At 38.3% G+C, this 15,271-nt stretch overlaps 1 protein-coding gene across 1 annotated transcript in view; it reads left to right on the plus strand.

Moving 5' to 3' along the window:
• The window catches only part of MTTP (microsomal triglyceride transfer protein), a 64,443-nt gene that overhangs the window by 47,363 nt on the left and 1,809 nt on the right, over positions 1 to 15,271 (plus strand). The window contains exons 11-17 of the mRNA XM_006893083.1: positions 231 to 443; positions 2,073 to 2,284; positions 3,871 to 3,968; positions 4,061 to 4,182; positions 7,628 to 7,855; positions 12,124 to 12,248; positions 15,032 to 15,202. Of these exons, the coding sequence (XP_006893145.1) occupies positions 231 to 443; positions 2,073 to 2,284; positions 3,871 to 3,968; positions 4,061 to 4,182; positions 7,628 to 7,855; positions 12,124 to 12,248; positions 15,032 to 15,202 (1,169 nt within the window). The remainder of the gene's footprint in view (positions 1 to 230; positions 444 to 2,072; positions 2,285 to 3,870; positions 3,969 to 4,060; positions 4,183 to 7,627; positions 7,856 to 12,123; positions 12,249 to 15,031; positions 15,203 to 15,271) is intronic.

Raw genomic sequence — 15,271 nt, forward strand, 5'->3', positions numbered from 1 at the left:
TAATAGAGATTTTGGATTTCCATTCATTCATTACTGCACTTCTCTGTGCCCATCCCTCCCCTCCAGTTCATGCCCCTCTCTGAAAAGAAAAAAGAAAAGTTCACTCGTTGGTATACAACCCCCCCGCCCCCCAGTACACTTCTCTATGCAACTTTAATTCTGGACTCCTGTGCTAACCATAATACTCAATCACATATCTCCTTTAATCTGTTCTTTTCCTCATTTTTAAGGCAGTGGTTGAAGCCAAGAAGTTAATCCTTGGAGGACTTGAGAGGCCAGAGAAAAAAGAGGACACCATGATGTACCTGTTGGCTCTGAAGAACGCACTGCTTCCTGAAGGCATTCCCCTGCTTCTGAAGTATGCAGAGTCAGGAGAAGGGCCAGTCAGCCACCTCGCTGCCACCACACTCCAGAGATACGATGTCTCTTTCATAAGTGATGAGGTAAAATCTTCAAGAATATTTGGCAACATTGCTGCTCTTGTAATTATTAGTTGTATTATGTTGATCTTGACTAATACTTGTCCTAGATTTGGCTGTGTGTGTGTAAAGAGAGAGAGGGGGGATCTACTCTATAGAGTTTTCAAGGCTGTGAGTTGTTGAAAGATGACCATTAGGCCTTTTCTTCCAAGGTACTTCTGGGTGTGTTCATACTGCCAGCCCTTTGGCTAATAGCTGAGTAGTAAACCATTGTACCACCAAAAGACCTAAACACAATTAAAACACAACTCCTCTGAAGTCATCTCAATTTTTCATACTAACATTCTCTCTTTCCTGCTTAGAATTATTGTAACTCTTACACTGAGTGTTCTTAAACAGTCTCTCATTTGTAAAAGACAATGTCCTACATCCTGAAGGATAGATTTTGAAATACATTTACTAAGAACTAAGTTCTTGCCAAAATGTCTCCACATCTGTAAATTTTAAAATGTTTCTAAGTGTTGCAACAACGGCATCTGTTGGATTAAGTATTACCTTGTTTATTCTACAACCTTTCAGGAATCAATATAAATTAAAAAATTTTTAGGGCACAGAATATTTGTAAATCTAGAAATAAACTGTTTGGCTTCTAGTTTGCAGCTAAACACCTTCCTATCAGTGTTGTGTGAAAGTTTGTGAGTTGTAAAGTATAAGTGTTAGGCTTACAGGCTTTTGAAACAGACACACCCAGGTATACATTCTGTCCAAGGCCCTTCCTCATTGTTTGCACTTGGATGAGTTACTTAACCACTTTATACCTAAAAGCAAGATTTGCACGAAATAGGAAAAAATACAGGGGAGAAAGAATGTCTGGTATAGAATTTTACACACCTTATTTTCTTAGTCAATGCAATTGAAATTGAGTAACAGTGAAATTATTTGCTGCCATAAAATGTGATTATTACATTAATGGGGTGGGGGTGGTGTGTGTCCCTGTTCTGTTAAAACAAAAACAGAAAGAGGTTCTGAGGTAATTTACTGCAGTCCATCGCTCTACTTCAATTATCTTCTTAAAAATATCTGTATCAGTCAGATATTGACAGAACAAAAGCAACCTGAAAAATTCCAGCAATTTAACAAGTTTTTATCTCCCATTAATGCTACACTCAGTACAAACAAGATAGCTCTGGTAGCATATTCTATAGAAACTGTAGTCCTAACTTAAAGGTGGTGCTTCTCCGCAGTTTGAATCCACCAATGACTTTGAGGGAGAATGGTGGGCAGTCTCCTCTCATGTGATTTATAAACTTTGAATGCCTGCTGGAGGGTGGACTATGAGTCAATTCCAACTTGATGGCAACATATTTTTAATTCAATGTGAATAAGAGAATATGTGGCCCTTTTCCAACACAGTAGTGGGAGAAAGACATAGAGAAGACCTACCAACTCTTAACCACCTCAGTTGTCCACAGGTGGTGCATATTAATTCTCTTCATAGTTTATTAGCCAGAACTAGTTAATATAAAAATAGCACAACTGAAAGGAAGCTGGGAGTTCTAGAACTGCATGCATCTTTTTTCTGAACACTCATAATTTCTTTTGCAGTTTTAATTCTAAAAGTACTCTGACTAAACCTGAACATCTTATGAACAGGTGAAGAAGACTTTGAACAGGATATACCACCAGAATCGTAAAGTTCATGAGAAGACTGTGCGCACTACTGCAGCTGCTATCCTTTTACACAGCAACCCTTCCTACATGGAAGTAAAAAACCTCCTGCTTTCCATTGGGGAACTTCCCAAGGAAATGAACAAATATATGCTCTCCACTATCCACGACATCCTACGTTTTGAAATGCCAGCAAGGTAGGACACAGGGCAAAACTTGCTTCTTTGCTTACCTGAGCTTGTTTCTGATTAGTATGGTGCATGTGTGACTAATACGGATGCAGTCATTGTGTTGTGTTATGCTGCATGAAACGAAAAAGTTTGTCAAAATTCCCATAAAAGAACTAATTAGAAAATTTCAAGTTAAGTTGATAAAATAACTCTATTTTTAAAATAAATAAATACATTTGCCATGTAATTTGGAACTTAATCCTTTTTACTCTAGGCGTCCTGCTCAATATTACAAATACATATTACCAAGTGTTAGCAATGGTTTAAAGAATTCAGACTGCACAGTTCAAAATTGGGAAGAGTGTATGCCAGAGATATGTCCTATCTCCATACCTTTTCAAACTATATACAGAACAGGTTATCCGGGAGGCTGGGATCTTTGAGGAGAAATATGGCATCAGGATTGGAGGAAGACTTGTCAACAATCTGCATTATGCAGATGACACAACACTGTTTGCTGAAATGGAGGAAGACCTGAAGCGCTTGCTGCAGAAGGTCAAGGACTGCAGCCTTCAATATGGATTGAGACTCAATGTCACGAAAACAAAGATTTCAACCCTGGGCCAATTGGCAGCATCATGAAGAATGAAGAGCTTGAGATTGTTCACAGCTTTAGTTTGCTTGGCTCTACAATCAACTCTTGGCACCAGCAGCCAGGAATTTAAAAGAGAAGTATTGTGATGGGAAAGTCTGCTGTTAGAGACCTCTCCAAAGTACTGAAGAGCAATGATGTAACTCTGGAGACCAAGGTGTGCCTGATCCAGGCCATGATCTTTGCAATTACTTACTAAGCATAGGAAATGACTAGGGATGATAGAAGGAGAATTAATGTCTTTGAGCTGTGGAGTTGAAGAAGAGTATTGAATATACCAGGTACTGCTAAAAGAATGAACAATTGTTCATTTTCATCCTTGAGAGGGTCAAAACAGGCTGCTTCTTGGAGGCAAGGATTCCGAAGTTTCATCTGACATCCTTTCAGCATGTTGCAAGAAGGAACCAGTCCTTGGAGAAGGATGTCACGCTTCGGAGGGTGAAGGGACAGCGCAGGTTAGGAAGTTCCTCAAAGAGATGGATTGAGTCAGTAACTGGGGTAAGGGGGTAGGTGTCTCAGAGACAATAAGATTGGCACAGGATACAACAGGGTTTAGGGCTGTTGTACATAGATAGGGTCACTACAAGTTGCAGGTGACTCAATGGCATATAACAACATCAACATACAGTATTTAACAATGAGATTATGAAGATTTGAAGAAAATACCTTTTCCAGTCCTGAGGTATGTCCATCAGTTAACATAAGCTATCTAATAGCTGGACACTCCAGCCTAGCTGCCATTTGGATATCACACTACATTCCAAATACCTGAAGAATGGAGGGAAATGTCCTGATCCGGAAGGTCCCTCCGGCACTTCCCTCAGTTGCGGTGTGCCAGGAGGAAAATTTGACTCCCACTTTTTTCAACTGAGGATTTGATAGATTTCCAATCTGGATGAGTAATAGCCATTGTTACAATGAAGGTGCAGCTTTTTAAAAATTTTATTTTAATGTATTGCAGCAAAATGATTCGTCGTGTTCTGAAGGAAATGGTTGTTCACAATTATGACCGTTTTGCCAAGAGTGGATCCTCTTCTGCCTATACTGGTTATGTAGAACGTATGTAACCCAAACCGGTATTTGCCTTCCAGCCCAACTTGGTACCATTAGAGCTTTTACTAAGTCATAGTTGCTGGTTTTCTGTTCATTAGGTAATCCCTATGCAACATCTACTTATGGCCTTGATATTCTTTATTCTGGTTCTGGAATTCTGAGGAGAAGTAACCTGAACATCTTTCAATACATTGGGAAGGCTCACCTTCATGCTAGCCAGGTAACTCACTTTCCCAAAATTTACTTAATAAATAAGAAACTTGTATATATATATTTTCCCCAACACTATTGACTTTAGGTCAGAGAGGAGAACTTCCCCATAGGTTTTCTTGACTACCATCTTGACAGGAGGAGATTCCAGATCTTTCTCCTCAAGAAACACTGGATAGGTTCAAACTGCTAACCCTTTGATTGACAGCTGAGTGTTTAGCTATTGGTACCACCAACCTCCTTATGCCCTCCCTAAATCAGGTAATTCCCATCGTACTCTCAGAATTTCACCGGGCTCGGCGACATTCAGGGCATTTCAGCAAGTCAAGGCTTGCCTGTAAAACTAGATTCTGGGTATGTAAGAAATTAGTCAAGAAAGAGAAAACATATATTGATAATAACACTATAAGCTTTGATGCCCTCTGCCCTGTCTCACCATTCTTAGCCAGAATTCTTAAGAGAAACAAATTACTAAGATATATAGCTCTTTCTTCTTCTCTCTCTCCCCACCCCCAACTCCCTAAAGAGCATTTATATTTTTGTTTTTCAAAAGGCTCATATGATTGTGTCAGACTATCAAGTCCAAAATATGTACTTTGGGGAATAGACTGGTAATTTCTGTAGTCTTGTGTCTCAAAATCTTTAATCCAGTTGAAGGGATGAATGAAGAGTCTAGAAAAATTTATATTTTTAGTTTAAAAGTGGAACATACTCTAAGGAGAACTCCTCTTAAAGATGGAATTAGGTCCACCCACATTATGGAGTATAATTTGCATCACTTCATACTAGCTGACTTAATCACATGCAACTACTTTCTAACAGCATCTAGACTCGTGTGAGACCACCTAACTGCTTACCCAAATAAACATGCAAAGTTATCCACCATATCACCAGTGAGTTCACTGTGATTTATTGTCTCAGAGAAAGTTTGAAATATGAACATGAGGCCTAATCCTAATTCATTTGACTCAATGGATTAGCCAAACATACATTTGTCTTCACAAAAGTACACATAGTCACAAAATTGAATCTGTGTCAACTTTTCCTATTTTACTTTATTCTCAACCATCCCTCAGAACTCCATGTATTTAATTCTAGAATGTGTTTTCCTTGACTGGTCTTCAAGAAAAAGATTGAGCCTTCAAGGTCTTAAATAAGGGAGCTCTGGTGGCCTAAAAAGAGTTACCCTGCTGGTCCAAAAGCAGCCAGTTTAAATCCTCCAGTGGCTGAGAGAAAGATGTGCAATTTCCTCCTATGTGATTTACAGTCTCTGAAAATCCGCTGAAGAGTCAGCTGTGAGTTGGTTCTGAATCAAAAGCACATGCCAACAACAATTATGAAATAAATCTTCAAAACAGAATGTGAAAAAAATATATATGTATGTATATGTATATGTATATGTATATGTATATGTATATGTATATGTATATGTATATATATATTTTATCTATTACTGCTAAGAGAGAAACAATGGACAGACATTTGATAAAGAACTAAATTCAGTATCTTCATTTTTACCCAAAATTTGAAAACAATCTCTAAAGGCTTTATATATGTGAAATATAATACCTTGGTAATTTTCATGCTATCAAATTATACTCTTGCAAATATTGTTATAGATAAGCTTTCAAAATGATACAGTGCTACGAATTTGATAACTTAGTAATACTGTGTTGCTAACCTCTTTGACAGGACTATAGATAGAATGCTATTCCCTTCTGTCCTAAGGAATCACCATCTGTTCCTTAATATGCACTCTAAAATGCAAAGCTCTTGGTAGATAAGGGGCTGGGTGTAGAAAACAAACTGTACAGGACTTCTACAGATGGTAGAGATCAGAGAGTAAAGCCTCTCACGGTGTTTCTCATCTTTTCATTTTTAATTAGAGAGAAAAGTTTGACATGGAATGCAGTGACCCATGGCTCAGAGATCTCAAAACTCACTAATAGAAGTGACCTCATGTTAAAGTTCTTTTTTACTATCCTACCACGGCACTCCATTCCCTGCAAGAATGTACTTTGAACTTGAATTTTATTCAACTTTTTATTGTGACTTTAGTAACAATTTACAGAGAATATCAGTCTTTCAAATATCAATTCACACACAATCAGGGTGAGAGTTTACAGAGCAAAATGCTATTCCTTTGAATCATTCATACACATTTTGTTTTGTGACATTGATTACAAATTTCATGAAGTGACTTTACTCATCCCACTTCCACCCTGTGTTTCCTCTTTCCACCCTCATTCTTTCCTAACCCTTCTTGCCTTCTCATCTTTGTGCCTACATTTGAATATTTGATCCTCAGGTTTAGACATGCTCATTGCAGAGAGAATTGAACTTCAGCATCTAGACTGATTTCCTGTCTTCCTGATCTGCTCTATGGCATTCCAGGAGAGACTAAAAGTCTCTTGTCGTTGTTGTTATTGTTAGGTGCCATCGAGCTGAGCACAACTCATAGCAACTCTGTGAACAAAAGATCTCAACCCTGTTCTATCCTGTACCATACTCATACTTCCTGACACACAAGAACCCATTGCAAGAGTCACTGCATCAATCCACCTGTTTGAGGGTCTTCCTCTCCTTCACTGACCCTCCACCTTTCCCAATATCATGTCCTTCTCCAAGGAATAGCCTCTTCTAGCAAGATGACCAAGTATATGAGGTGAAGACTTATTCTTGCCTCAAAAGAACACTGCAGCTTCACCCTTTCCTAGACATATGTGTTTGTTCGTTTGGCTGTCCATAGGATGTTCAGTGCTCTCCTCCCACACCACAGCTGAAAGGCGTCAATTTTTCCTTTTGTCATCCTTGGTCCTTATCCAGCTCTCAGATACATAGCAAGTGATCAGAAAATGATGGCCTGAATCAGACGCAACTTAGTCCTCAAACTGGCATCATTCCTCCTTTATAATTTGGAGAGGTCCCTAGTTGCAGATGAAAAGTCTCTAGGCTGACATAATAAAAGGGAAGAAAAATGCAAGAGATTTGGACTCAAACAGAAGATGTTTGGGTGAACTAGTTGGGTGAACTTATGCTGTTGTTTTCTCATCTGCAAAACGCATAAAATAATTTTATTTCTGGTAAAGTATTTGTGAGGATTAAATGGACCACACCTCTTCACTTTCTATATTACTTTTTATTGCACAAATATTCACATGTTTACTTATTTTAAAAAATATTTGTTTTGGTTTGCATATAAAATTCACACACATTGTTTTTCATTCATATGCATTGTGTTTCACACATTCCTTAATTAATATTGTGTTTCATACTATCATTCTCATACATTGTATTTTAAAAATGAGTCACCATTGATATTTTCATTTTTTATTGTCCTAAAGTCTTCAGGTATTCATACACTTGACCGATTGAGAAGTTCTAGCTGTAGCTCCAAACCTCATCATCTAGTACAGATGCCTTGTGTCATATGTGCTCTATTGCTTTCTTCCTAGGTGGTTCTTGAAGCTCAAGGACTGGAGACCTTAATTGCAGCCACTCCTGATGAGGGGGAGGAGAACCTTGATTCCTATGCTGGCATGTCACCCATCCTCTTTGATGTTCAGCTCAGACCTGTCACTTTTTTCAATGGATACAGTGATTTGATGTCCAAGATGTTATCAGCATCTAGCGATCCTGTCAGTGTGGTGAAAGGACTTATTCTGCTGATAGATCATTCTCAGGTAACTCCTTCATTCTACAAATGTTTATTGAGTCCTTCACATGGACCATACATATTCTAAGGTGGATCTGTTCTTAGGGGGGGATGTTGTTGTTGTTATGTGGCACCGTGTCATCTGTGACACATAGTGACCCTATGTACAACAGCCCTAAATTCTGTCCTACCCTGTGCCAATCTCACTATCTCTGACACGCCTAACCCCATTACCCCAGTCACTGAATCAATCCATCTCATCGAGGGTCTTCCTCTCCTGCGCTGTCCTTCCACCCTCCCAAGCATGACATCCCTCTCCAAGGATTGATCCCACCTTGCAACATGTCCAGAGTATGTCAGATGAAGCTTCAGAACCCTTGCCTCCAAGGAGCAGGCTGGCTTTACCCTCTCCAGGACAAACCTGTTTGTTTTCTTAGCAGTCCATGGTATAATCAATACTCTTCTCCAGCACCACAGCTCAAAGGCATCAATTCTCCTTCTATCCTCCCTAGTCATTGTCCAAAATAAAATTCCAACCACCTTGAAGCCCATGTTCTATTAATAACACTTTCTGATATTTCTCTGGTGCTGCAATTCATAGTGAGTTGTGCTGTTAACTCAAACGCTATGCAATTCCCTCAGTTCAAATCCACAAATGACCCTGTGGAAAGAAGGATCAGAAGTCTCGTCTCAGTATGATTTACATACTAGATTGAAATGAAGTGTCTAACTCCCAGATAATACTGAGGGAATTTGATTTTATAGATTAATGAATGCAGTAGAGTGTGCTTTTTACTTTTGTCTTCTTGCTTTTTGTATGTTCTTTTAAGCAGTTAAATAACAGCCTTTAACTACATTTTCTTACAAATAAAATATTTCAAAAATGTGATAGAGATATTTTAGCAGCTTTGTTGTTGTTTGCCAGATAATTTGAGGATTACAATTTATATGGTTATAGCTATAAAGAGGTATACTTTAAGGGCTGAGAGAGAAGAACCCTTTATATCAGATTTTACTAAAATCCTCCAAAACAGTATTACCCACAACTACAGAGTTGAGTATAACTCGTATCAACACTCATTAGATTTCTGAGGCTATAAATCTTTTCATGAGGAAATTGTCAATTTTTCAACTATGGAATACTTGATGTATTTGAACTACTGACCTCTTGGTGAGCAGCTGGGCAATTTACACCCTGTATAAAAAGGGGTTCTTAAGATAATATTGGTTAGAGCTGATAAAAATGTGAATTGCTTATTTTTATTATTCCTCATATTATTCCAGTTCTTGATACTTGGGTATTAGCAAATTCACAATTTAAAGTGCCTTGACAAAACAGGTTTGTATAACAAGTAATTGGAAATACTCCAGCTCAGACGGAGCCTTAAGGTGTTATAGAAATCCAAGGTCTTTTTCCTTCAGCTCAGTTATACTTAATTGTGAATTTTATTCTCATACTTATCACTTAATGATGATTAGATAGCAACTCCACTTCTAGCACCACAGCCATATGCAAGAAAGCAGGGGAGGAAAAGGGACAGTAGAATTAAAGCCAGACTCAATTTTAAGAACTTTGATGGAATCTCTACCTATAATATTATTAACAAAACCCTGTCATATGTAACATCCTAGCTGCAGAGGAAGCTGGTAAATTCAGTTTTTCAATGGGTATTTTGATATTTTGAACAAGACTGTATGTCTGCTACTACCTGTGAAAAGATGGATGGACCACCAATAGTGACTGTCACATTCCTTAATCCTTAGGTTCATGTAGGTGAAAAAGTTTGTAGATTATAGTAAAATTTTACATTAGTCATTTCATGGAATGTCACCCGTAGTGAGATATACTCTTAATGGACAGATCCTCTAACAAAGGTGTAAGTGATGACGTGATCTAGATTCTAAGACACTGGCATAATAGCAGATCAGTATGATTCATGTGTGAGGCACGACCCATCAGCAAAGCCTGATGATTCAAATATAAGTGTAAAACTCTATGTGTGGGGTAATGATGGGCATAGTCCAATGATGATTGATTTTATAAAACATAATGTATGAGAATGATTGTGTGAAACATAATGTCAGTGAAGCAAAGTGTGTGGAGTATTTGCATGATAAAAAAGTAAAATTAAAATAAAAAAGATAAGACCCAAAATAATTTTAAAAATCCAGCTCTCTGTGTAAACATGCATGGTATTCTAAATTAAGATTAGCAAATTCTTTCCTGGAAAAAGTCAGAAAGTAAATATTTTAGCTTTTATGGGCCGTAAAGGCTCTGTTATACCTCCTTAATTCTGCAATCTAACAAATGAATGTGAATGCACCTCAATAAAATTTTATTTATAAAAGTAGCCAATGGGCCAGATAAGCTTGCATGCCCTAATTTGCTAAACCCTAATTTCAAAGAGCTTTTCATCCAAAGCACTTTGTAAGAAAAGAGATTGTTGCCTAGCTGCTAAATATAACTCAATGCCTGAGTATTTCTTATTGGATTATTTGACAGATTTGGGGTTATTATACAGACAATCTGTTTGAGGCTCCCTGACACTGTAGTGTACTCCAACAATGCCATCCCAGCTTCAGAGACACATACCTCTCTAGGTCAAGTGCTGACATTGAAGGAAATTTGGCAGTGGGTGGCCTGTCACAGCTACCAGGGCAGATGGAATTACTGTGCTCGAGTTCTCTTTTTCAATTAATTGCATTACTCTTCAGAGAATGATGCCTAATAAGTCGGCTTAATAAGGGAACATTTTTTAGCTAGCAAAGAATATATTTTCCCAAATGAAAGCAGTGGGCTGAGGTGTCACAAAGTCAGTGTTTGAGCTGTAAGAAGCACTTGCAGGACCAAAGGTGAAAGATCAGAAGGGACATATTAGGTACAATTACAAAGTTCCGGTATCTTGTTTCTCTAGTTCATGAGCAAGAATTTAAATAAATATGTATTCACGGTCAAATGAGAATAAAAGCCTTTGCTCCGTGGTTTGGGACTTTTTTTTGTTGTTTTGTTTTGTTTTTTAAATTAGGGGTGGTGTTGGCTTGCACTACTTTTCAGGACATTTCTCCTTTTCATATCAGGAGACAAAGGGAGGCTTGTCTTCTTGAGACATGGGTCTAGTAATTAAAAAAATAAATCCACCCTGAAGGCAGCTCGGATTTTCATTCCATCTCCATGCATGCACAGCCTCTGAGTCTGACTTCTTATTTCAATTTTCAGATGTAATTCATACCAAGGAAGATTGGTATAGGAATTGAATGAGATATCAAATGTAAAGATTTGGACACAGACTGGATGCACCAAAACTATTAGTTGCATTTCTTTTTCTGCTCTCAAAACAAGAAACAGTGCATTATGTGGTTAAGTTTAACAAAATACACCAATGCACAGTTTGTCTTCCTATTGGGAGTCAGTGGAAGATTCTTCTGTTACTGCATTTAAGTGCTTTTCCAAAGCAACTTTGCATGGGAGAACTGGAGTCTTTGCAGAATGCCAGGGCACTTCTCAAACCTGGTATTGTGTTGAAAATTCTCCCTTCTCCACAAAAAGCACATTATCTAATAGCCTGAAATATTCTTTTCCACCATATAGACTAAGTACACATGAGGGAAAGATACATATATAAACAGAAGATGAACAAAGGCCTGAAGCCTTTCTATAAATATTTCTCCAAGGTTTTAGACCTTCCATAGGCATGTACTTTAGGAAGTGGATGTCAGTCTTGCTTCCAAACCTGAATCAACCTGGGAGCACCAACAAAAGCGGCCCATGATTGGGTAGCCAATTATGGTGTTTGACACACCACCTATGGCCCAGTTGTTCACTGTCGCAGCAACTCTGATATTTCGGTAGAGCAAATAGACAGACCTCTGCTGTACCACTCTAAAGAGGGTTCATCCAAAATCAATTAAATTTGGCCCTCAGGCCCTATAGTATTTTAAAATTCTGGCACACCCATATGCTGGTGAACTCTGAGCCAGAGACCCCCAATTCATCTGGCAAGTCCCCTTTGTTGACACTCACTTGGTACTAAAAGAAAGCCATAAGAGCCCCAAACATTCTATAGTGACATGAGAGGCCATCCTAAGGTCCAACTTGAACACATACACACACACTAGCAGCCCTCAGCCTGCAGGCATGGCCAAACATTTCAGTATTTTAAAATTCCAGCATGCCCAAATGCTGGTGGACTCTGGACCAGATATCCCCAATCCATCTGGCAAGTCCTCTCTGCTGACAACCACTTGGCATGAAAAGAAAGTGTTATTGCAGCTAATCATTGTTATTTTATCTTTTAGGAGATTCAGCTGCAGTCTGGATTAAAGGCCAACGCAGAAATTCAGGGTGGTCTAGCTATCGATATTTCAGGGTCGATGGAGTTTAGTCTGTGGTACCGTGAATCCAAAACGCGAGTGAAAAACCGGTGAGCATTATGTTGTATGTACTACTCTACGCAAGGGAGGTCTGGTGGCCTAGTGAAAAGAAGCTGTGCTGCAATCCAAAAGGCATGTGGTAGGCCACCAGCCGCTCCGTGGGAGAAGGATGGGTAATCTCCTCCTGTGTGATTAATTGCTTCTGAAAACCTGCCAGAGGGTAAGCTATGGGCTGGTTCTGACTCTGTGGTACACAACACACACATCACACTCTACGCAAAGAACTGCAAATCCATATATTAGGAATTTCCTTAAAACTATGCTCTTGTGACTTAGTGGTAAGAAGCTGTGCAGCAATCCCAAAGGCAAGCGGTTGGAATCTACGAGCTGCTAGGGATGAGATAGCTGAGAGGGGAGGGATGGGCAATTTCCTCCACTGAAATTTACTGCCTCTGACAACCCTTTGGAGGGTGGGTCCTGACTCAACAGCACACAGCAACAATATGCTTATTTGTAATCATTAAATCAGTTAGTTGGAAATCAACATTGGGAATTATCCTGCTCTCAGTACTTAATAGAGCTCACAGAGAAATCTTCTCACTCTTAAAGACATCTTAAAAAAAAAGACATCTACAGACAGCATATCCCATGAGTGAAGTATTTTTCTCTTGATACTTTAGTTGATACTATGCTTTAAGGGAATTTTAGAAGCTAACATTTTTACTTTCTCTCTCTTTGAAGTTTAAAACCTTTTCTCTTTAGCTATCTTCAGTGAGTAGGGGGAAACTTACTTATTTTGTGCAGAATCTTAGCCTTAAATATTGCTAGTCATTGGGTTTTCATTAACATTTCTTTTTCCAAAGAAATTGCTCTCAGATCTTTTAGTTTGTCCTAATTTGGTATGTTATAAAGAGATGTCAGTCCTTGAAAAAAGACATCATCCTGGGAAAGGTAGAGGGTTAAAGAAAGAGAGGAAGACCCTCAACAAGATGGACTGATACAGTGACTGCAACAATGGACTCTAGCATATTAGAGATTGTGAGAATGGTGCAGGCGAGGGTGAAATTCAGATTTATCGTTAATAGGGTTGCTATGACTTGTAGTTGACTTAATGATACCTAAAAGTAGTAACATATAAAAAATAGGAAAAGCAAAATATTCTGTGGAAATATTTTTTTAAAAAATATTTTATTTTGAGGGGAGCTCTGGTGGCCTAGTGGCAAGAAGCTGCACTGCAATCCCACAGGAACACGGTTCGAATCCACCAGATGCTCTGCCAGAAAAGAAGGCACAATATCCTCCTGTACCAGTCAGATATGATTTGTCGGTACACGCACACAAAATAATAGTAAAAAAAAATTTAAAAAAATATTTTATTTTATGTGGCAATGGGACAATTAAAACAAACTTTCAAGGACTATTCAACCTGAATCCTTCTGATCATATGGAGATTTTTGAAAGTATTTCTTTGAGTTTATTATGTTTAATTTGTTTTATTTGTTTGTTTGTGTATAAAAGGATGTTCATCTAGATGATAACATAATTATGATAAAAACAAAAGGGGGGAAATATGGGAAGCCAATACTAAATATTTGTAATAAACTGAATGCTATTTAAATTTAAAACAGTAAAAATAAAAAAATTGAACTTAAAAGAGAAAAATATTTTATTTTGAACATAAAATTGTCTCTGAACTAGTACACTGATAAAAATAATTTTATCATATTTGTTATAGAATTTAAAAAAGGAAATAGACATTTGATTCATTTTTATCTTTTTAGATATTTAAAAGTGTAGTGAGACTGAAGTGAGATAAGTGATAAAAGGAAAGCTTTGACACCTTTTGAACTATGTATACAAGAGTTGAAAACAATCAAAAGATGCTATTCATAGGAAAGGTGGCCACAATGTTCCTAGAAGGAACTGGTATGTGCAATGAATGCCCTGGTTTGGCCGCTCTTGTTTAGGCAAAAATATAAATTAGGTGGGAGACAACAAAATATTGACTCTGAACAAATCTCCTGGTTTGGGCCTCATTGTGAAGCTCAAAGACAATCCCAGCATAGGCCAAACCCTGGTTAGAGCATGTGTTGAGAGGACAGTTAAGAAGACCAGAGTGAAGGTGACAGCAAGACATGTCCCATAGAGTGAGACAGGTAAATCTCCCAGAATTAATACAGGAAGGACATTAGGTCACACATGTCATATGTTAATATAGCTAAATGGCTTCTCATTTTGGTGTTTTTCTGAGCTTAATGGTTCCAATCTATTGATTTTTTATATTACCAGGCAACTTAAAAACAGACTACCTCCAGAGGCAGCCTCTACTATGAATGTCAGGATTGTTAATAGGTCCAAAGCTATTAATCCCCTGGTTCTGCTCAGGTTGGGCCTAGTCTTACTCACTTTATTTGCTCTTTGATTTCTATTGGCTCACATGTAACCTGAGGCCTTTCTTGTCTCATTCACATCAGCCTTAACACTCCCTCCCCAGCCTCCTTCCATGCCTGATTGACTAGAGAGAGAGGAGTTGAAAATGCATCTTTATTTAGGTCCTTGGTATTTCCATAGCAAACATGGTGCCCAAAAGATACATTTTATTCTTATATCTAGAGATGAAAATTAGGGAGCGTGAACAGGACCCTGATGCCCAATACAGGGACTAGTCAACCCTTAATGACTAGTAGAACTCAAAGCATGTTGAAGTTACCCATCAGTACTTTATTTCCTTCCAGTCATCAGTGTTTTGTGTTCACATCCTGAGAAACTAGAACTATGAGTCAAGTTCAATGAAAATGTCATGCTAACAGAAATTTCCCCAAAAAATATCTAGTGTGGCTGTGGTGATAACCGGAGACATCACAGTGGACTCCTCTTTTGTGAAGACTGGTCTGGGAATCAGTGCAGAAACAGAAGCAGGGCTGGAGTTCATCTCAACAGTGAAATTCTCTCAGTACCCATTCTTGGTTTGCATGCAGATGGACAAGGACGAAGCTCCATACAGGTAAGAAGTATTCATGGAATGGTCTAAGGGCATCCTACCTTCACTAAGAACTTTCATTCAGTTATTAAC

Source organism: Elephantulus edwardii, unplaced genomic scaffold, assembly GCF_000299155.1.
Source record: "Elephantulus edwardii isolate Elephantulus edwardi_28Jun2011 unplaced genomic scaffold, EleEdw1.0 scaffold00122, whole genome shotgun sequence".
NCBI lineage: Eukaryota > Metazoa > Chordata > Mammalia > Macroscelidea > Macroscelididae > Elephantulus > Elephantulus edwardii.